This window comes from Eurytemora carolleeae, unplaced genomic scaffold (assembly GCF_000591075.1).
Source record: "Eurytemora carolleeae unplaced genomic scaffold, Eaff_2.0 scaffold1518, whole genome shotgun sequence".
Lineage (NCBI taxonomy): Eukaryota > Metazoa > Arthropoda > Copepoda > Calanoida > Temoridae > Eurytemora > Eurytemora carolleeae.
The window spans coordinates 6,354-28,765 of NW_019397406.1; the positions used below are offsets into that span (position 1 = coordinate 6,354).

General features: G+C 32.4%; 3 protein-coding genes across 7 annotated transcripts; all 3 read right to left on the reverse strand.

Annotated features, from left to right (window-relative positions):
- Positions 1-11: 11 nt before the first annotated feature.
- On the reverse strand, positions 12-7,867 carry LOC111714117 (toll-interacting protein). 2 transcript variants are annotated; one of them, XR_002767893.1, is made up of 10 exons: positions 7,733-7,867; positions 6,941-7,059; positions 6,407-6,472; positions 5,707-5,795; positions 3,907-4,001; positions 3,061-3,212; positions 2,377-2,487; positions 1,985-2,065; positions 430-1,612; positions 12-100 (listed from the first exon to the last, which is right to left on the reverse strand). XR_002767893.1 is itself a non-coding variant. In XM_023489159.1 (9 exons), the coding sequence occupies exons 1-9, from the start codon at positions 7,830-7,832 to the stop codon at positions 1,544-1,546; spliced, it is 882 nt and encodes a 293-aa protein (XP_023344927.1). In that variant the 5' UTR covers positions 7,833-7,867; the 3' UTR covers positions 12-1,543. The 2 variants fall into 2 exon arrangements, 1 of the variants encoding a protein (XP_023344927.1); XM_023489159.1 differs by having other exon boundaries at positions 12-1,612.
- Positions 7,832-12,347, reverse strand: LOC111714118 (protein IMPACT). Its single transcript, XM_023489161.1, has 11 exons — positions 12,206-12,347; positions 12,033-12,089; positions 11,675-11,738; positions 10,502-10,621; positions 10,182-10,268; positions 9,870-9,951; positions 9,358-9,411; positions 8,947-9,033; positions 8,353-8,447; positions 8,063-8,122; positions 7,832-7,946 (listed from the first exon to the last, which is right to left on the reverse strand). The coding sequence occupies exons 1-11, from the start codon at positions 12,306-12,308 to the stop codon at positions 7,883-7,885; spliced, it is 873 nt and encodes a 290-aa protein (XP_023344929.1). The 5' UTR covers positions 12,309-12,347; the 3' UTR covers positions 7,832-7,882.
- Position 12,348: 1 nt separating this feature from the next.
- On the reverse strand, positions 12,349-22,254 carry LOC111714115 (telomerase reverse transcriptase). 4 transcript variants are annotated; one of them, XM_023489156.1, is made up of 24 exons: positions 22,072-22,254; positions 20,731-20,813; positions 20,389-20,436; positions 19,893-19,959; positions 19,414-19,465; positions 19,142-19,253; positions 18,832-18,949; positions 18,603-18,696; positions 18,011-18,197; positions 17,634-17,739; positions 16,619-16,694; positions 16,459-16,519; positions 16,343-16,399; positions 16,184-16,260; positions 15,933-16,044; positions 15,674-15,789; positions 15,491-15,600; positions 14,596-14,685; positions 14,436-14,518; positions 13,991-14,110; positions 13,555-13,616; positions 13,367-13,444; positions 12,922-13,040; positions 12,349-12,540 (listed from the first exon to the last, which is right to left on the reverse strand). In XM_023489156.1, exons 1-24 carry the CDS (start codon positions 22,248-22,250, stop codon positions 12,471-12,473), a joined length of 2,277 nt encoding a protein of 758 aa, XP_023344924.1. In that variant the 5' UTR covers positions 22,251-22,254; the 3' UTR covers positions 12,349-12,470. The 4 variants fall into 4 exon arrangements, with proteins under 4 accessions (XP_023344924.1, XP_023344923.1, XP_023344925.1 ...); XM_023489155.1 differs by having other exon boundaries at positions 15,933-16,040; positions 16,180-16,260; XM_023489157.1 differs by lacking the exon at positions 15,933-16,044 and having other exon boundaries at positions 16,180-16,260.
- Positions 22,255-22,412: the final 158 nt, after the last annotated feature.

The following is a 22,412-nucleotide window of genomic DNA, read 5'->3' on the forward strand; positions in this document are numbered from 1 at the left end:
AATAAACTTAATACATTTAAAATCACATTATTCAATTAGTTAATTTTAAAATAAATATCACTTTAAACTAAATCAACATTTAATACACAGCACAGCAGGTCTTTTAGGACTCAGAACAGTTCTGTACAGGCTCTCAAACAGGATCTTGTAGGACCTCTAAATGGGTCATTAGAGAACCTCTAATAGGATCTTGCAGGACCCAAAACAAAAACTTGAAGGACCCCGAACGATACCCAAGGAACCCAAATGGAACATTAAAGACCCCAAATGGGCCATACCACGAATTAGCCCTTGGGCTTTGGCCCTTGAGCAAACCCCAAACAGCACTTTGTAAAGACCAAACAGAACCTTGATGTACACCAAACAAGGCTATTTAAGATTTTGCAGTTAACAGGACAATTTAGGACCAAATACAGGACTTTTCAGAACCCTAAAAGGAGCTTTTAAGAATATAAATAGGTGACAATCATATCAATTTAAACGTGCAAGTGACTAGGCAAGTGTTTGGTTGGGAAGTGTTAGCTGAATTGGTGAAGTGTCGATACATATTTATTTTTATGCAAGGGAATTATGAAAGCAGCTAAATGGATTAGTAGTTCGGATCAAGTTAGGACTCTTTTTTATATAAGATGTCAGAAAAATTTTTGTTTCTAACCCAATAAATTTTTCTTAAATACTAATCCTAACACAATTTTACATTTTTTAGTTTGAAGTGCAAATTTAGTCTTTATTAAATAATAAACTTGTGGGCTCTTGTGTAAATATTTTGATAAGACATAAATGAAAGCAATACATATACATAAAGTGAATCGATTTAACATTTAAACATTTTCTTTAATTTTAGGGATTTCATTTTCTTCTGGTTTGATTGACGATTAATTAATCAGTAGATCAGGTAATTAGTGGATCAATTGATTAGATTAGTTGATTAGAATACCAGTAGATCTGTTGACCAGTTGAACAGTAGACCATGAAGATCAAGTAGATCAAATAGATCAGTAGATCAGTATATCAGTAGATCAAGTAGATTAAGTAGATCCAGTAGATCAAGTAGATATTAAGTAGATCTAGTAGATCAAGTTACTCAAGTAGATCACGTAGATCTGTAGATCAGTAAATAAAGTAGATCAAGTAGGTCAGTAAATCAGTAGATCAAGTAGATCAAGTAGATCAGTAGATCAAGTGGATCAAGTAGATCAGTAGATCAGTAGATCAATAGATCAGTAGATCAGTAGATCAAGAAGATCCAGTAGACCAGTAGATTAGTAGATCAAGTAGATCAGTAGATCAAGTGGATCAAAAAGATCAGTAGATCAGTAGATCAAGTGGATCAAGTAGATCAGTAGATTTGTAGATAAAGTAGATTAAGTAGATCAAGTACATAAAGTAGATCAAGTGGATCAAGTAGACCAAATAGATCAAGAAGATGAAGTAGACGAAGTAGATCAAGTAGATCAAGTAGATCAAGTAGATCAAGTAGATCAAGTAGATCAAGTAGACCAAGTAGATGAAGTAGATCAAGTAGATCAAGTAGATCAAATATCTATGGAGCAAGTTCTAGCAATGTGTTGACTGTAACTTCTTTGTCTCCAAGGTTGGTTGAGTATATCTCCTGAAAAAAAGATCAAATGTCAGAATAAAGGATCTAAAACAAAGATCAAAATGAAAGATCACAAAATATGGATCAAATGTCAAAGCATAAAGAGATGAAAGTTAAACTGATCAAAGATGGAGAATATAAGGTTTTAGAAATGTTAAAGACATCTCGTAAACGGAATAAAAAAATATAAGATAAAGATACAGAAATCAAAGATTATCGAAAAAATCAGTTTAAATATAGATTGAATTAACTTTCGTAAAAAATATCCAGAATGGTTTTATCTAAAGGATAGATTTCATACTTAAGAAGCTATATCACTGAGAAGAAACACTAAAACTTGTTATAGAATTATCTATGAAGTGTTAGGTAAGTATTCGTCTTTACCTTAATTAAAGATTTCTCTACGCCAGGAAACATTCTGGAGAATTCTTCAACATCTTCCTCCGACATCACAGGTGGAGCAGGCTTAAAAATAACAATAATAATCATAAAAAAAATATTAACATAATAATAATAACAATTATAATGATGATAATGATGATAATAATGATTGTTGATGACAATGATGACAATTATGACAATGATGACAATGATGTTAATGATGATAATGATGATAATGATGATAATGATGATAATGATGACAATGATGTTAATTATGATAATGATGATAATGATGATAATGATGATATTGATGATAATGATAATGCTCATGATGATACTAATGTTGGTTCTAATGATGATAATAATGATAATGATTATACTCTGCTGTACTGTACCTGTTGTACTGGTAAGTGTGTTGGAGTGTAATGCATAGGTTTCCCTCCACTAACATTAGGTACAACCAGAGGAACTTGGGGACCAGGGAACCCAGGACCAACTACTGAACCCTGCAAATTCATTTATTCATGGCAAAAAGTATTTTCTAATTTGAACAGTACTATTTAATCATTCGTCTGCGTAATAATAAGGAAAATATTTTTGTTTTCTACTTTTTAAAACTTTATTTCTTGATTCTGCTGATTTTTTTTGAGACAATTTCATAGCAAAACCGCAATTTTAAAATATTTACTTTTAGATAATAAAACAAGGATATCGTTATCATTTTTCAAACTGAGGTTTATAAGGTACTGTTGTGAATCCTGTATGTAACTATTTTAAATGGAGGTACACTTGAAATAACGACAAATTAAAGAAAAATATTAAATTGATGGATTTGATCCCAATTATTTACGTCTCAATCTCATGTAATTTGAATAACCTCCCAAGTTGAGAAGATTTGTGTAGACTTACTTAAACTCTACGGCCTATATTATTAATACTAGCTCCCCAAGTGACGATCAATGCATTAAAAGTCTAGTATTTACATTTTATAATATAACAATAAAACTGATCGATCATCGTTCCACAGAAGTCATGGTTAAACTCTCATCAAATCCTGAACTTTGTTCGTGTCAACTTACCGGTTGAATTTTTTGCATGCTGAGAATAAGATGCAGCATTCCTTCCTTCCCATCCCCTTCCTGTCCACTCAACGGCCACCAGTCATCAGACAGCTCTCCCTTCTCCAGTACACTGTCAGGGATCCGTAGCGAGGCATGTGCGATTAAAGTATCTGAATTATAAATACTTCTAATAAGAACGGTAAGGTGACCCTCCATGCAAAGATGGCAATGTTTTGTCTTATCAAAGAAGAAGTAGATATCATTGGTCATAATTTTGAAAACTTATTTTTTTTTAATTGTTGGTTCTCTACAAAAGTGACTTGAGCTGTTCTACTGCAGGAAAAACAGGAATTATCAGAATTAAAGAAATTTAAATCTAGAAAAAAGAACTATATCTTCCACATTTTTGATCAGATAAAGTGTTTGAGGGTACCGTTATGAACCAGGCATTGCCATCTTTGCATGGAGGTGGGAGAGTCACTTGAAACTACGCTTACACTTTACAGAAATTACATTAAGGTTAGATTGTAGTTGTTCTGGCTTAATTATTTAATCTATATCAGATTGGACAAACTTTAGTCTTGAGGCACTTGGATGGTAAATTGAAGAAAAAATACAGTAAACAATACAGATTTCAGGGTCCACAACATGCAGGTAGTACAGTACAAAATAAACAATTGAAAATACACAGTACAAAATAGACAACAGACAGTACCCAGTGCAGAGTACACGATGGGCAGTACATAGTACAAAGTAAGCAATCGAGTATACACTGGGCAGTGAGCAGTATTGAGTACCAATAGACAGTACACAGCAAAGAGTACACAATGGACAATAATAAGTACATACTATAAGGTACTATACCTGTGGAGAAAGTACACTCGTCGTAAATCTCGACATCAAGGAATTTAGTTCCAGGCATTGTCATACAGTTCACAGTTTTGTTCCATTTAGGCTCCCTAAACAAACACAATAAGTTATAACCAACGTCGTCGTATATATCAACAACATGAAGACGACTTTTGAGTTCAATTCTGATTTTAGTCAGCACTATGCTCAACACTTTAGAATGATATATCCTTAATCCTGAGAACAGTCAATAGAATGCTTCCTAAGTAAATGTCGCCTTTTTAATTATGATTGAGAAAATATTTATATTTGATGTCCTAGCTATTTATTATTTATTCATTTATGATATAAAATTAATATCGGTATTAAATCGAAGAGATACTCACAGATCTCGTGATCTTGATATCCAAAGTGGACACTTTCAATTTGAGGATCAATGCGTAATCTCTTCATTTTACTTAATCCTGCAGGGTACGCTAACCAGGCGGGATATAGAACAAATATAAAATATACATGTAGCAAATAGTGTAAACATGATATACTGGAAACCTCCAGTACATTGTACATTATTAACAATTTATGTTGAAGACTATACATAATAACATTATTTATTGAAACTGCGTTTCAATTGAATACGTAGCATGATTAGATTAAATCATGTGATATACGTAAATTGCGCTATAAATATGTGTGGAGATAGCTAAACTGCGTTATATCTATTATCGCTAATCTTATAAATACGTACATTAAACTTTCTTGACCTGTGCGATTAATACGTAATATGATTATCTTAATCATGTGATATAGGTACAAGGTAGGAAATGTAATTACATCAATTCACGTAAACTTGTGACATAAGATATTTAAATAAAGTCAGTTCATAGAATAACTTCATACTGTTTACTGCGTGAGAGTAAACCTGAAGCCCTGTTTTAATAAGCAGGTCGGATTGTCCCCATCATTTGGAATCGATATATATAGCTTGTTAATAGCTATTGATATCTAATTAGATAAGATAAGATAAGATAAGATAAAGTTTATTGCTAAAATACATGTATCTGTATACAGAACGAGTTTACAATTACAAATTGATTATTATATTAACAGTACAAGTATAAAGCAATCAGGTGGAAAATAGCTCTTGGCTGTTTTGATTATTTTTCCCGCTTAATTTCAATAATGATAACAACACATTTCAATTAAATAGATTACAGGAGAACTATTAGAGATCAGGGTGCGATTTTATCTTATGCAAAATAGTTTATACATTAATTAGTATATCATATCATCATATCATACAGCTAGGGATGCGTCCAACAGCTCCTTGACCTACAAGGGGTATGCCATCACAATCCCCTATAGGTGAAGGCTTTTCAGCCTGACATAATTTAAATCCTAACGTCGGACACACGACCAAATTTGAGCCATGTCACCGGTCTGATTCCTTTTGTCAGCTAGTTGCCAAACAGTTGTATTAAATACATATTTAAATGCTGACATAGAGAATCTCCCTCCCGGTTAACTGAGTGTTTAAAAAGGGTATTCAGGAGTTGAAACGAATAATTTTAAAATGAATTGATAAATTAGCTTATAATAAGTTATTGAGCTATAGAGAAGTGAGTTTAACGTAATTTTCTGACATGTACACAACAAATATCAAAGCATATTAAAACATATCAATTAGTTTTACATGAATTGATACTTGATCAGACAACACTTTAAATTAAATCAGATTTTGCCATGGAGTGTCACTTCAAATTGCGCTTACAGTCCCTGAAACACATAAATATGAAAATTATTTGAATAATCCCTGACCTAGCTCCATTAGTACAGGTTGGAGTTTCATAAATCTGATGTCCTACACGTATTCTGGCATATGGGTCCATTCTGGTCACACCATAGTTCTGATCATTGCTCACAATTCAAATATTCCTCTAAAATGTATGGTTGGCTAAAATGAAAGGGAATGTTGGCTAAAATTAAAGTGAATGTTGGCAAAGATTAAAGGGAATGTTGGCTAAAATTGAAGGGAATGATTGCTAAAATTAAAGGGAATGTTTGCTAAAATTTAAAGGAATGTTGGCTAAAATTAAAGGGAATGTTGGCAAAAATTGAAGGGAATGTTGGCTAATATGAAAGGGATGTGTTGGCCAAAATGAATGGTGGTGTGCGCTAAAAATAAACGAGCGTGTTGGCTTTTACAAAAGTGAGTGTTGGCTAGAATGAAAGAAAACTTTACACGAAATGAAAGGAATGTTGGCTAAAATGAAAGAAATGACAGCTAAAATTAAAGGAGGTCGACTTAGCTAAAAATGAACAGTATTTTTTTTAATAAAAGGGAATGTTGGTTATAAGGAAAGGGAATGTTCACTAAATTAATAGGGAGTGATGGCAATTAATTTAAAGGGGTATATGAAAATAAGAGAGTTCAGTGATTCTTCAGTTATACATTCATATACACTCCTCGGGGACAAGACAAATGTTCATGTTAATTTTTTATTGATATTGTATCTCCCTTTGATAATTTAGCTTCCACAACAGTTATGGTAAGACGTCCAGTTGCTCGGCTAGTATCCAGTCCCTAGAATATTATCATTGTTTTGGATTTCCAGCTTTTTCTTTTTGTGGATATTTTTGTAGTGGTTTATTATTCAATAATTGTCTGAAATATATCTTGAGTTATCTAATAATTGAGGTTTTTTAACATGTTACTAAATGCGCGCCCCTAATAGGTGTTTTACTAAATACTCTCAAAGTAGCATAATTACCATTTGGTTTAACGTATACAAGGAAGTAACGTAAAAAATAATTACACTTTTTTCCCTTTCCTACAGGAGAGATTTTAGTGTTGTAAATACAAATATCTATTATCTAGAAAACAAAATTGAAATGATTGTTAAATTTCATGTTAATGTGGTATTTTGAAATATTCCAAAACCCACGGATAACTAATAATCTTTAAAATTTAAAGGATATTTTCAAAAACTAGTATCTAAAAAAAATTTGAGCAAACATATTCTAGGAAAAAAAGGAAAGAATAATTAATTACCCCTGCTGCCTGTATAATCTGCCCCTGTCCCTGCTGCTGTTCTTGTAAATTTAATTGTCTCTGAAGAGCTAAGGCCATTTCCCGATCTCTCTCCTCTTCAGACAATGGCTGCTCATCCACTTTAACAAAACATAACAGCTAAAACCTTGTATTTTTACACTTTACAGCAGGCGCGTAGTGGAGGTTTAGGCTAGGGGGGTACATGTCTAGGGGGGGCCCCCCCTCCACTACGTGCCTGTTTTACAGTCATACTTACTGGACAAATTAGAGACGACCTTAAAAATCGCCTTTAATCTTCGAATGATTTCGTTCAGAAAAAGATAATTTTGATTTATTTAATAAATTGAAATCTTAACGAAGTTCTTTATATCTCTGGTAATTTTAAAAACACAAAAAAATGCTATATGTTATAACGTGATTATTTTTTGTAATTATAAGATTGAAAAATAAATGCTGCCAATTATTTCGAAGAAAAGTCGTCTCAAAACTGTCCAGCAATACCGTTTTTTGTGAATATGATTGTATTGTAATAAATCGTGTTCGTGCTTGATGCGGATTTTGATTTCGAACCTAAAAAATAAATTGGCAACAAAATATTTTTGGCTATGAAGCAATGTTTGGCAATGCTTCAACTTATTTAAAGGGACTGTCCTTGTAAATTTTAGTGAACATCCATTTCAAGGGGACATAAATCATGAAAGTAACCTTCAAGTCTTTATGGGCCTCACTGTGGTGCATACTGCACATCTAGATGCATCTTTAGGGGAGGGGGTGGGGTGATTGGAAGCTTACATGGTATCCTGAGAAAGGTTTCTGGGAGCGGACCCAACATTGCTCTTTTCCTACGCTCTGCTCGTTTTTCCTCGGCACTCATTTTCTCCTTTTCCGACATTTTTTCTGAAAATATAAATTTATTTTGAAATTCAAGATGGCGTCTTTGAGTCATTTCTTCTTCTTTTTCGTGGATTTCTCTTGCACCAGAAGACCCGACTGTTCCAAGACTTGTCTGAAAAAAAATCTCCAAAATATTGCACCTATTAAAGCATTATTTTTTCATTTACCATAATAAATTTTATTAAGAAGTAAGATTGGCTCAAAATTTGTTATTTGCTTTAATTTTACCTTGCAGCGTTATTTATGTGTTTGAACCGATCTGGTCCCAGATGAATCCCTCCATACCATCTAAATACAATTTCTTTAAACTTAAACTCAATCAAAGCATAAGTCTAAGTTAGTAAAGTCAATGCCAGTGCCAGCCTCAATCAATCAATCAATCAATCAACGCCCTGTGACCCCGTACATTGCAATATCAGAACCAGATTTGAAGTGAATTGCAATCAAATCATAAAAAGTTAAAACTTCGGAATTTTGGGAAATTTGTCATATCGCCCCAGCGCCAAGTAAATATGTACCTTGAGACAATAACCAGAATATTTTTGACATCCAGGATCTCCAGGAGATGGAGCATACGTCCTCCAGCAGCAGATTCACCATCATCCTCACAATCCTTTACATTCATATCATCATTATCATACTTTGTCACACTTTTGTGAGTTATCTCTGCGTCATTTCTCATATTTGAATCCGAATTAGTGCACCATCACTTCTAAATAATGCACCATCACTCTGCGTCCTACAGTTCATCCTTCCCAGTGGTTCATCCTTACATAATACATACGTTGTACGCGTAATTTCAATTGACAATCAATGCAAAGATGGCAATGCCCGATTTAAAAACAGAACCCTTGAAACCTTATTTAGATCAAAAATGTCGAATATTTGACTCGGAAAATTTCTCCATTGCTTCTTGTAAGCAAGAAATGCGGAAGTTCCTATAGCAGAGAGAGAGAAATTGAAAATGAAAAAAAAAGTTCAAAAAATTAACTATTTAGCAAAATGTTGCAAAAAAGTGTATTATAGTAAACAATAAACATTGGCCCGTTGTCCGTGGGAATTTCCAGAAATGAAATCACATCTAAATAATTACATTAAGAAAAAATAATTACCTGAAGAATTGAATTTTTATCCTGACAGTGTATTCTGTATGCGTACATATTATGCGTAGCGTTGGCAATCTTCTTGTTCTCGTACAACTATTTGGTCCAACCAGTCAAATTATCTTTATTTTTTAAGGGACTGTTGACTTAGTTTCAAGTGTGTTTATCCATTTTAAAATTTACATTCTCTATCTGCAATGGCATCCTTAAAACCTTTCTATGAGAGACAATGAGAAACATATATCGTCGTTTTTCAGAAGGGGAAAGGACATCTTAGCTATTTGTGAAAAAAAGAAGAAATTGGCAGCTTTTTTCTACATTCCATTGAATTAAATGGAAAATGGAAATAAACTTAATCCACCCTCTCGGTAGTTCTACCCTCCCTGCTGAAAACGAACAACCCTTTTTTGACTGGCTTCCCTTATTTATGACAGCGTGGACCTCTAGCGTTGAAGTTACTACAGCAACATGGCCCTGAAAATATGCATTATTTGAAATTTTCATAAACGAGGTTAGCTTTTGGTGCCATTATCGATTTACAACGGTTGGCGGTGGCCTTTAACCCCTAATATATTATAATAGAACTAAATTACTTTTCCTATTAAAAGATAAAAAAAACTTGCTACCTTTTTTGTAAAACGCCAACGGAAAGTTTCTAGAAGCCTCGAATTCAGTTTACAAAATTTTAATTATGATTACTAAAAACAAATAACATAAGACTGCACAGTGCACACTGCATATAGATGTAAACTGCTAGAATAAGATGCATCAATGTTTCAGACTGGGCCAACTTAGAAGTGTTTCAACGCCTTTCCTTTAGAATTAACCTGTACATTTTAGAACTGTAATACACTTGTTTATGGCAGTAGTTTTATGAATCAGAAATTGGAAAAATCCTTATCAAGTTATGCAATATGCATGAATTTTTCTACCTGAAATATACTTCTTCTATCTTCAAAACATTCTCCAGTAAATATTGTTGGACATACTATTACCACATCTTCACTTGTTGAACTGAAAAGAAAAATATTTTTATCAAAATTATTTTTTTTTAATCATAAAAATGTCAACCATTAGTATTACCATGAATATGAATTTGAACACCAGTTCCGAAATGTCTTTTAGAATAACCACTCTCCAGTATACATAATGAGGATTCAAATCATCAAGATGTATTTAAAAAATAAGGCTAAAATTAAATGTCGTCGTTTTTTTGCGATATTCAATACTATTTTTTCTTTTACCTGTTAATATTAAAACTAGATAATTTATCACAGATTTGTTCCGAATTTACATCATCACTGCTATCCGTACTTGACAACGACTGGGTTCTGAAGAAAATCATCTTAATTAACAACACACAATTTTACCTGGTTTTAAGAAAAATTAGGCTACGATACAGTGGGAGCAACAAAACTGCGGAATAGACGACGACATCGACGTAATCTTATGTGTATTTGAGAAAAACAGTTTTACCGCCAGCTTATCAATTTACTTTTTAAAATAAGAAATAAATAAAACCGTACAAGAACATCTTTTCGAGAAGTATAAACAATAAACATACCCCTGCAAGTTTGTTGAAAGATTCTGAAGAAAAGTCCTGATTTCTTCAACCCACAGGAAGACAAGACATTCTCCTAGATTCTCCAAGTAAACCTGGTCCAGTCTTAAACTTAAGCTTATCCTAGAACAAAACATCAAGGATCAAAGCTTATCTTAGGCTCCTTCTAGAAACATGCATATCTAGGATTCTCCAAGTAAACCTGGTCCAGTCTTGAACTTAAGCTTATCCTAGAAAAAAACATCTAGGATCAAAGCTTATCCTAGGCTTCTCCTAGAAACATGCATATCTAGGATTCTCCAGGTAAACCTAGTCCAGCCTTGAACTCAACTTATCCTAGAAACAGGAATATCTAGGATTCTTCAGGTAAATCTGGTCCAGCTTTGAACTCAAACTTTAGAAACATGAATATCTAAGATTCTCACGGTAAGCCTGGTCCCGCCTTGAACTCAAGTTTATCCTAGAACCAGGAATATCTAGGATTTTCCAGGTAAACCTGGTCCATCCTTGAACTCAACTTTATCCTAGAAACAGGAATATCTAGCTAGGATTCTCCAGGTAAACCTGGTCCAGCCTTGAACTCAACTTATCCTAGAAACAGGAATATCTAGAATTCTCCAGGTAAACCTGGCCCAGCCTTGAACTCAAGTTTATCCTAGAAACAGGAATATCTAGTATTCTTCAGGTAAACCTGGAAACAGAATGTTAAGGATTTTAGCTTATCCTAGAAACAGTTATTTCTAGGATTCAAGCTTATCCTATAAACAGGTATTTCTAGAATTCTTTTGGTATACCTAGAATAGTCCTAAACTAAACCTGAAAACATATTTAAACATTAATTTTCAATCTAAATTAAACACCATTTTATTCCAAAGTATCAAGTTTTTTGAAATGCGTTCATAATTACATAATACTGAGAAATGCTAGTAGCCAATTCAATTGTAGTTTCTCAACAAAGTCACTTGCCCATTTATACAGCAGGAAAACATATAGAAATTAGCAGTGCTAAACACTTTTAAAACCTATAAAAACGGCAATAGCTTCCACAGTATTGATCAGATAAAAGTTTCAAGGGTAGCGTTGTGAATCGGGCATTGCCATCTTTGCATAGAGGATCATTTTAATTTAAAATTACTCCTAGAGTTCGTTAAATTTGAAGCAAAAGATTGATTTTACCTCTGCTCAGAACTGAAGGAAGGAGCTGACAGTGTGTAAGTGGGGGGACTGCGGCTAGGATAACCTGATATCAATCAACGTATCAATCAATCAATCAAGACAATTTATCAATCTATCAATCAAATCAATTTATAAATCAACCAATTAAAAAATTTATCAATCAAAACAATTTATCCATTAAAATTACAAAAGAATAAAAACAATAAAAACAGTTTATCAATCATAGATTTTGAATTTATCAATCAATCAAAAGTAAACCAAAAACCAAAGGAATTAGTAAAATAATTATCAATCAATAAAACAAAACAGATAACCAAAACAAAATGAAAGAGAAACTGTTCGTGCAATGAAAATTGACCTGGACTAAGTAAAATGCTCAAAACTACACTTGGAGTCCCATCCTCTTCAACCTTGACTAAAATAAATAAAATAATTAGTTAAATAGTAAAAGTAACGTATTACTTTATGAAGTAAAATAGTGCGATATAAATATTACATACTTTTATCGCCGCTGAGGATAAGAAAAAAGACCTGAGTATGAATATTCATTTTCAATCTGTACACAGTTTTCATAAATAGAGGTGAGCGCTTCTATCTCTTCAATCTGCCGCGCAGTGTTCTCGGGATCCGCCATCTTTTCATAAAAACAAAATGGCGCCCATTTTTAAATTATCTGAAAGAGTACTTATGGTAAGTAAAATGCTACACTTATCACAGGTTCAAATATTAAAAGTTCAGGTCACAATGAGTACAATTTGACATAAAAAGCATGAAAAAAAAAAAAATACTGCAGACATCAAAATCTTGATCCTCGCAGATGAGGAATACGAATTGGAACATCCGTAACAATCTTCTCTAGCCGGTCACTTAAAAATTAAATCATTAATTTCAGATTCAATATCATCTTAGTGATTGGTCAAAAAAAGAAACAAAATTACAGTTGTAAGGAGACAAAAATGCAAGGAAACTGACAGTATACATTCCGTACGTTCCTCTCTAAATTCTCATTCTTTGTGGTAACTCTGTATTCAACAAAATTAATTTTGAAAAAAAACTTTTTTGCATTTTTAATATTGCATCTCTAGAATTTTAAGAGAGGGGGTAAAAAAAAGGTTTAGAGGGGGATGATAATTTATGGTTATAATTATAGTAATTATAATTACAACAACAATAATACTAATAATCATAATAATAATAATAATAATAATGATAATACTGATCCACAGATACCCTGTGACCCCTGTTACCTGTTTTGAACCTTGATTCGACGGAACAGATTCTTTATCCCCTGGCAGACTGGGCGGGGGTAAACCTGGTTCTTCCCCTCAATCAGGACCAGCTTTAAGCATAACCATCTTATCTCATCCTTCACAATCAATCATCAATCAATAAACTAGTCACTCAATACGGACCAGCTTTGAGTATAACCCTCTGATTTCATCCCGCAAACTCACTCACTCACTCACTCACTCACTCACTCACTCACTCACTCACTCACTCACTCACTCACTCACTCACTCACTCACTCACTCACTCACTCACACAATCAACCAACTTGTCACTCAATATAGACCAGCTCCAGGCATAACCATTAACAGTTAACTCAATCAATCAATCAACAAACTAACCAACCAAAGCAACAAGCTTGTTCCGTGAATTCATTTACAGTTCTATTAAACAAAAGGGATTTACCTTTAAGATGGGAGTGTACCTGGCCACAACATTAAAACGGCGTAAACCTGCCATTAACACTCTCCATATCCAGCTCTCCTTGACAGGAGTACATATAACTTTTAGATTTTACAAAATAACAAAGATATTTTTATTAAAATAACAAAATTTCTCAAAATCATTAGGTTTTATCAAATAATATGTTTCACCTTAACTTGACCTCCTCTGGAAGCTATTAAAACATCCAACAAGCAGGTTAATCTCTTCAGTGCTGGACAAATTATAAGTAAAGACAATTTCTCAACATTCAATTTTTTTATGTAAGACGTAACAAAGAAGGAAATTTTAATCGTCCAACGGTATTTTAACAAATTATTACATTTAAATTATTAATAATTTTAAAGAGCTATGATTAAAAGTAATTTAAGGAGATCACTGTTTTCTTATCATCTATGTGAATTCAAACTTAGCGCTGCACGGATAAGATTAAACAAAATAATTCCCCTCTCAATCTAAAAATAAATTTTTTTTTACGAAATGTTGTGAATAGCAAAAGGTTGTTTAAATAGCAACAGAAAAGCCCAAATAGTCTTAAATTTTGTGTTTTATTTCCTAATGAACAAGCTAAAAAACATTACAACTTACCAATAAATATTATAGCTGCCAGGGAAGTTAGTGATGTGTTAAGTGGATTATTAGTATTAAAATAAAGAGGAACTAAATATCGTCCACAGAAATATTGGAACTTGCTGAACACTGTGGAACCTGTACAATAAATATGTCTTCAGGGATATTTTATAAGTTATGGGTGTCTTTTAAGTATCTTTCTTCATTAAACCTGTGATTGAATGAAATGTACAAAATATGTGATTTACAGCTTATATGACTTGCGGCTTAGTTTTATTCTTATTTTGTAAGTAAATGTGACATTCGGATGCAATCATTCTCTTTCAGAAATAAATTTCAATCCGTTCATCTTCATGTATGTATTTTGATTTATAGTGATAAATTGTTTTAATTTCATATTAGATTGTAGGCTTTCCAATCTTCCTGCATCTCATTGATTTTCCCCCAAAACAACCTGACTTACCTACTGGTTTACATAGTTCAGGCCATTGCATTGCAAAACCAATGTTGGTATTGCTGAAGGAGTCAAGGTTCGGTTCAACGCTTCTAAAAGAGATCAACGTTATGATGTGTTTATTCTTAAAATTAAAAACATTATGAATTACAATTTAATGCTCAATAACCTGCTTTCTATGTTTACATTCGACCCACAGAATGTAAACTGAATGATTGTTGGATCCAGAAGGTTAGACTGGGTTTTCTTAACATTCAGCCTAATTGTTAAAACGTTCAGAAAATTCTAAAAAAAATTATCTCCGATGGATAAAAAATTCTGACTGGAGAAGTCAATATCCATATACAAAATGCTGCGGTAAAATGAAGAGGAGTATAGGCTGAAACCTAAGTATCTCAGGAGTTGATCGAGACCCATGAGAGTTCAATCTAATGTTCCTGATTCGAGAAATTGATATAAAACTGTGACAAATTAATACAAAAATCGGTATATACCAAATTTTGCAGGTTAAACAGATCATATTCAGTAAATACGCAACCAATCTGAAAACGATGACCTCCCAGAGGAGCCTACGTAATTTAGGTTTGTTCCTATTATTATTTGAATATGATAACTTTTCATTTTAATAGATTTAATTGAAAATTATTATAAATAAATATATGTATGATTATTTATACGTCCATATCACGTGACCAGAACTCCCACCAATATGGCAGTGCAGTATTATTGTCACATGTATTTGCTAAATATGATCTGTTTAAACCTACTATTTTTATACAAAAGAACCCGTGTCAAGTAAGACATTTTGTAATATCTCTTTCAATATTAATAGCAGCCGGTTCTATTTTTGAACGTAATTTGACCTTCTAATGACCTCTTACGACCTCTAATGACCTAAATGACCTTCAAAAATGAAATTGTTTTAACTATGGCTTCATGCATATCAAACGATTAACTCCTAAGTAACTTTTAGGTTTTAGCCTATACCTCCTTTCATTAAGAATAAGAAAATTGTCATCATATAAAATAAACTAAAAATCAATGAGTAAGATAAGTTGACTTACCTACAATGATATTCGGGAAATCCTAGGGCAGTCTTATTCAAGAAAGCTTGTGCTCTATCCTTGTTGGTGGAAACAAAAAGAAAATCATCAGCTCCACGCAGAAAAATTTCCTTAAAATTTTATTTCTTTTATTCTTCCACACATTTCTGAATGGACTACGAATTATAAAGTAACCCTACTTACTTTTTCTTTTAATGGAGATCTAATGAATTCAGTTAAACAATGCTGGGTCATATGTCCATAGTAAATATTGGAAAGCAGAGGTGACAACACATCTCCTTGAAGAATCCCCTTTCTCACTAACAATGATGTTTTTTTTAGTTAGAAAATGGCTGACTACCTTCTTGAACTTAGACAATTGACGCAAAAAATATTGATCAGAATAAAAAAAATAATTGTTTAAAATAATTATAAAATTTTACAATCTAAAAATCTCTTTAACCTAGAAACCTCAGGTGGCTTTTACCAACAGGAAACTTAAGAACGTGAAGGAACAGTCTTTGTTGAATTCGTTCAATCTCTTTCTTGTTCTCAGGTGATTTGTACTCCTCTAGACACTCTCATGTCAACATGCTTTCAAGTTTATATTAAGTGAATATGTTGCTTGAGGCAAAAAGCTTTCCAGTTCTGGAGATTTTGTACCTTGTACTTTAAGCATAGTTTAAAAACTTAATAGCATAACAGTGTTCCTAGTATCTGACTCAGTTTTCGTAAATCAATACTTCCATATGCATCTGAGATATCCACAACAACCCAATAGACTGGAACTTCTAAATAAGATATAAAACAAGATGACTTTGCTGTTAAATTCAAGCCTTAAAAACTAATTGTAGTGTCTTGTTTTTTAATTACCTGGTACTGGTAGCAAAGCAGAAGAAAACTCCGACCAGAGATTATGTAGCATATTTCCTACAATTTTTTAACACTATCAGATTTTTAGCCTTTAGTGTGGAAGCTGCCTGCTTTACCTGTATTTTGTAAACCTGGAGTGATCTTTAGAGCAATTGGTTTTAGTACAACCTTCATCATCTAAAATACCAAACAAATCTAAGACATTTTTGGAGGGATTGTTTAAAATCAATCTCTGATATCTATTTAAACTAAAAACTATTTTGGATTTGTTAATACCTGTGTTTCATCCATAACCTTCTTCTCTACAATACAGATTGGACGTACTCCTGCTAAACTCTTCTTAGGTATAAACCTAATAAGTACATATTTTAAACTTTGATTTAGTAAAGCTCTTCGCCAATAATAGGAATATCATGAATTATTTTATTAAAGGGAGTGTCTGGTTAGACATGGTAGTTGAGCTAAGAATACAGTATATATTAATAATAATAATCGCTGTTAAACCTTCAATCTATGTTGTAGCGTTTAAGTTCCAATGAATCAACCCAGTTATGAGCTAAGTGTAAATTCAGAGGCGGGAGACAATTTTTTAGGATTCATATGAGACCTATAAGTCGGTTTGAACGCCGTACGGTGTATGATTATTCAGAATGAGTAAAAATTAAATCATTAAAATCCTCCTGGATTGACTAACCAGCCAAGCAGGCGTGCAGGGCCACAACCCGGCAGGTTGGACAATCTGAAGGATTTTAATGATTGAATTTTCACTCTTTCTGAATGATCATACAGCGTTCAAAAGTCTTTTTGGTCTCAAATGATTTATTGAAAAATCTCTACAATACCGTATTCACAGCTCAACTACAAAGTCAAGCCAGACACTCCCTTTAAGGACTATTTTATGAGACCAGAAAATAAATTAGAAATTTAAGATTGTAAGATCTGAGGATCTTTATAAACTAATGTGTGTTCAGGGTGTTCAGCGACAAGATGTTATTCAGTGTGTTCAACCAGGAATTATCTTCAAACAATCGATCAATCACACGGAACTCTACATGCACAGTTTTCTACANGTCATGCATATAATTAACCCTGGACTGATTTATTGTGTTTTCAGTTCACGGTTGAGTCCTGTATAAACTGCCTACCTGAAATATATACATAAGATTTAATCAGTGCAAATAGAGGTGAGCCGAAGAGAAAGAGTTCATGCTCGCTCTTATGTTTGTAGTTATTACCTGGTCTCCTATAGGTAAAAATGAGCACAAAGATTAGATAAAAGATTCTAATGTACCTCAAAATAGAGATGGAAGGAGGAACAACAGATTTGGATTGAAGAACGTGAAGCTTAGAAGATGAAATTGGGAGATATTTCGAGGATCTTTTTAGCTCAGCTAAACCTATGGAATTAACACACTCATTAGATATTTAACTTTATTTTTAATACCAAGGTCTTCTAGAAAGCCATTTTAGGAAGCGAAACTGATCCAGCCATATCATTTGTTCCTAAAAATCATTGTAACATACCCAAACTATCAAAATCTTACATTTTCCCCTGCATTTAGGGAAAAATGTACATTTGAGTGACTTGACCCTTGAATATTTTCTAACAATCTTCAATAGTTATGAACAAAATATTTAAAACAATTAAATGTTTTAAGCTAAAAACACCTGAAAACACAATTGATTGCCAGGCAGATTTTCTGAAGTAGAAAATTTTCTGTTTTCCATGAGATGCATCTGTTAGTTTGAAGAACCCCCTGACTATAGATTCCACCAATCTAGTCAGGATCCACTTCACCAGCTTAGCCAGCAAATTCAAGCTGAGAGACTTGTCTACACCAGTTAACCAAGGTACCTGGATCCAATTAGAAACATAATAAATGTCTTTAAAAGGACTGTAAGCATAATTTCAAGTGACCCTCCGAGCAAAGATGGAAAAGCCCGATTTACAAAGAAAATTTTTGGCTGATCAAATATGAATAAGATATCAATCTTTTTAATCCTTTAAACTGTTTATTTTCATTTGCGGTTTCTAATAATTAAGTCCATTGAGAATTGAACCAGGTTTCTTTTGAATGACCCTATCTTAGTAATAATAGTCACCTCCTGTAATCACTGAGATGTAATCTTTAAAAGGAAAGGGTCTTTTTGGACCACACACTTATTAAAATTGGTACTTAAAATCATTTAATCATACTCGTTAAATTGTTCGGGCAGTTTCTTTTAGAGGTAAGCATATTTTCTTGTAAAGGTTTTTTACCTCAGTAATTTGGAAGCCTTGAAGTAGAGTTCCAAGAGGTATTTCCATGTTTTTAGGTGAATTGAGGAAGAGACTAATTGAACGCATCAACATTCTAGCAGTAAAAATTCCATACTCATATTTTGTTGTTATATCAGGCAATATATAAAAATTATGGTGATGTCAGACTATGTATTATCTCCTAGATGAAGATTCTATTTTGTCATTAAAAATGTAAACTCAAACTAACCTTTTATTCCTTGTTGTTCCAACTAACTTCTGAATACCAATTTTATGAAGAACTGATCGAAGCAATGTAATAATCTTAATAAGCTCTGTGGCTCCAACCACCCTTGGACAGTGATGATCTGAATTCAATAGTTTAAATTTAAAATGATCCAGAAAACTGAAAAAAAAATTAAAGATGAACCTCTTAGTCTTGAAAGGGAAATCATATCATTGAGATTCATTGTTAACCATGAATGATATCAAAATTAAATACAGACCATCAACAAATTCAAGGAATTATCTTTAACATCTCGAGTAAATCTAAGACGTACCTACAAGAGCTTTCATGGAAACCTTCTGAAGTCGTTCAAAAACTGCCTGAAGAGGAAGAAGAAACGGTTTAGAAAATAAAACCTCTCTGCCAGATAAAAATTCAACTCCAACCTAATTGAAAAAAAAAAATTAAAAATAATCATTTACAAAGTTAATCCTCAAAAACACTGCATTTTAACTTTTAAAGGAAAATTGGACTATGGGAGAAATAAATGTTTAAGAAAATGACTCTAATTATTAAATAATGTTACTGTTGATTAAAAAAATTAACCTGCATAGCTAGAATTTCCTCCACAAACTTGAAACAATTCACTATTTCTGAACTATATTGACAAAATCTTAATCCTTGTTTAGAAATACATTTTAAAGAAACAAAGCTATCTTGTTAATTGCAGAGAAATTTAAGAGATCTAATTACAAGAAATTAATAATTAAACTTAATGATTCCAATGATTCCAATGATTCCAATGATTCCAATGATTCCAATGATTCCAATGATTCCAATGATTCCAATAATTTTAATGATTGCAATGATTGCAACGATTCCAACGATTTAATTCCTATGATTCCAATGATTCCATTATTCCAATGATTCCATTATTCCAATGATCCCGATGATTCCAATGATTCCAATGATTCCAATGATTCCAATAATTCCAATAATTCCAATGATTCCAATGATTCCGATGATTCTACTAATTCTAATAATTCCAATCTTTTTAAAAAATACATCAGGTTTAATGGATTTCCCTGTTATATATAAAATGTGGTGAAATCCTTTCTCTGAAACAGTTTTTATGAAGGTTCAATTTCCGTACTGAAGGATTTTGACAAAACATTTAAGAAAAGCTTATCCTTCAGAGCGTCAATACAAAATGAAGTGATTTGAACTGCCTGAAATTCAAGATAAATTAGGTTTTATAATTTAACGGGAGTGTGTATAAATTTTGGAATGTGGTATGCAATGCATACTACTAATAAGCATGATTAATTTGGGACATATTTCTATATCGGCCGACCAAAACTGGAGGTTATTTGAAACCATATTAAATATGGTTATTATTATTGGATTTATGCCAAATTTTCTACTTATTTCTAAGGAAATATTTTGCTGAAAAACATTAAAAAAGCTTTAAAATTGAATGAGAAAGAGCACTAAAACATGGGAAAAAACTCTTTCATGAAATGATATTTTTCTTAAACTTTATAAATGTTTATTATTTATGTATATGAAAAAAAATCCTTCCTATTGGTGATTTAAATTTCAAACTGGGCTTATGAGCTGTTCTCTTTTCTAAACAATTAAATACTGAAAAAAATATTAAAAATAATTATGGTAATACTATTATATTTAATGTTTAGAAGTTTGTAATAACAAATCAAAAATCAAACCTTTCAATAAAAGACTACTAGAAATTTAACTTTTAATCCCAAAAATGAAGTTTTATATCCATTAAAAAATTGTATATCCCTTAAATGTAACTTTTTTTCCATAAGAAAAAACTTAATATTCCTGAAAAAAAACTTGGTATCCGTAGAAAGATAGTTGATAGCCCTCAAAAGAAAGAATATTCATGACCTTAATTACCTATAGGTTCTTGATTTTGATTTTTTAACTTGGCAAGCTTTCGTCTTTCTCTCCTCTTCCTGTTCTTGCTTAACTGCTTTACACTAAAAACCCAATAGTGTGTTAAACGAGGGAGGGAATGCTTACTGTATTAAAATCTCATACGAGGAGAAAAACTGCCGGATGAGCCTTCCCTCTCTCGGTTAAAGTTATTCAGTAATTACCAAAAAACATTTAGCTAAATGGAAAATATTAATGGTTTAACAGGAAGCCAACTCTAAAATAAAAATCGAGCCTACAGGATGGGCAGCCGCTAAAAGCTAATTGCATCTCTGATAACAACAAATTAAGGGGAGTGACCGGCAAGGTACGGTAGTTGAACTGAGATTTCAGTAATATTGAGAAATCTTTTAGGATTCATTTGAGACCTATCAGACGTTTATACGGTGCATATTTGTTAAGCAAGAGCGCTAATGCAATCTTTAAAATTGTCCATTTGAAATTTGTTCGCAGATTTCATCAAATTATTCAAATGTCGTTTTTTTTTTCGATAAAAATTCTAGGAAATCTACAGAAAAAGGTGTTCAACAATGAGACATTACAGAAACCAATAACTGAGAAAGATTACTTATTGTCGATGATAAGAGTTTACTTTGATGTTCTCAACCTGTTCCTAAACAACTAATTACTTTACTGTAAAATTTTTACTATATTATTTGTGGTCGTCATTGAATAATTTAAATAAAACCGATTCTTAAAATCATCCCTCCAAATGGACGATCTATGAGGATTTTTAAGATTGCATTTGCGCTCTTGCTGAACAAATATGCACCATAAAAACGTCAAATGAATCCTAAAATTGTCTCAATAATACTGAAATCTTAGTTCAACTAACATACATTGCCGGTCACTCCCTCTAAGTGAATTCAAAAATAATCTTTGTCTAACAGAAAGACCAAAAGAAGACTTTATTTACAACGGTAGCCTGTAATCTATATCTTAGTTACAATGAGGAAAAATTCGTCATTTTTAAATCTTGAAATAAAGTTGAAATCTGTCCCAGACCCATATATTGGCAGGGCTTTTAAATTTTAGATAACCCATTCATAATAATTCATATCATTTTTTTCACACAGACAAACCATCATGAAAAAATTTTCAAAGACAAACCCCACAATCATCCAATTTTTTCCCAGGATAACCTTGCAATCATAAAATCTTTTTCCCATACAAAGGTTGGAAGTGTGCCACTATGCATCAAACACGTATGTAGGGTATCTTTAACATTCTTAACACAAGCATTAAACATAGTTTTCATTGACGTAAATCAATAATAACATTCAACACTTTTCATTACTCTACCTCTGATCATGATAGTTAACACCATCTTTAGGTGGAACAGCTTGAAGAATTCTTGTTGGTTTGTTTGCAACACCTTGAAGAATTGAAATTGGTCTTGTTGCAACATTTTCTAAAATTCTTCCAGTTTGTGTCACAAGATGCGATTCATTATTTTGAAGTTGGGTAAACCGTATCTCCATTTTCTAATCTGAAAAGATTTACTCTTTAGAAAAAGATCTAGAAACCAAGATGACAGTAAAAACATATCATTACGTTTACAAAAACAAACAATGCTAACAAGTTATTAAAAAGCATGTATAAATAGATATGATACAATTTTACACTTTTATATTTATACATAT

What these genes read in the sequence shown, in the direction of transcription:
- LOC111714117 (XM_023489159.1), bottom strand. Translation starts at nt 7,832, where the DNA reads ATGTCGGAAAAGGAGAAAATGAGTGCCGAGGAAAAACGAGCAGAGCGT. An exon ending in AGATTATACAGGCAGCAGGG is followed by an intron (nt 6,473 to 6,940) that starts GTAATTAATTAT and finishes ATAATATTCTAG; the next exon opens with GGACTGGATACTAGCCGAGC. An exon ending in CGAGTGTACTTTCTCCACAG is followed by an intron (nt 3,213 to 3,906) that starts GTATAGTACCTT and finishes TTTATAATTCAG; the next exon opens with ATACTTTAATCGCACATGCC.
- LOC111714118 (XM_023489161.1), bottom strand. Translation starts at nt 12,308, where the DNA reads ATGGCGGATCCCGAGAACACTGCGCGGCAGATTGAAGAGATAGAAGCG. An exon ending in GAGCATTTTACTTAGTCCAG is followed by an intron (nt 11,739 to 12,032) that starts GTCAATTTTCAT and finishes GATTGATATCAG; the next exon opens with GTTATCCTAGCCGCAGTCCC. An exon ending in TCTAGTTTTAATATTAACAG is followed by an intron (nt 9,952 to 10,181) that starts GTAAAAGAAAAA and finishes TTTTCTTTTCAG; the next exon opens with TTCAACAAGTGAAGATGTGG.
- LOC111714115 (XM_023489156.1), bottom strand. Translation starts at nt 22,250, where the DNA reads ATGGAGATACGGTTTACCCAACTTCAAAATAATGAATCGCATCTTGTG. An exon ending in GTTAACTATCATGATCAGAG is followed by an intron (nt 20,814 to 22,071) that starts GTAGAGTAATGA and finishes TTGGGTTTTTAG; the next exon opens with TGTAAAGCAGTTAAGCAAGA. An exon ending in GATCTCCATTAAAAGAAAAA is followed by an intron (nt 15,601 to 15,673) that starts GTAAGTAGGGTT and finishes TAAAATTTTAAG; the next exon opens with GAAATTTTTCTGCGTGGAGC.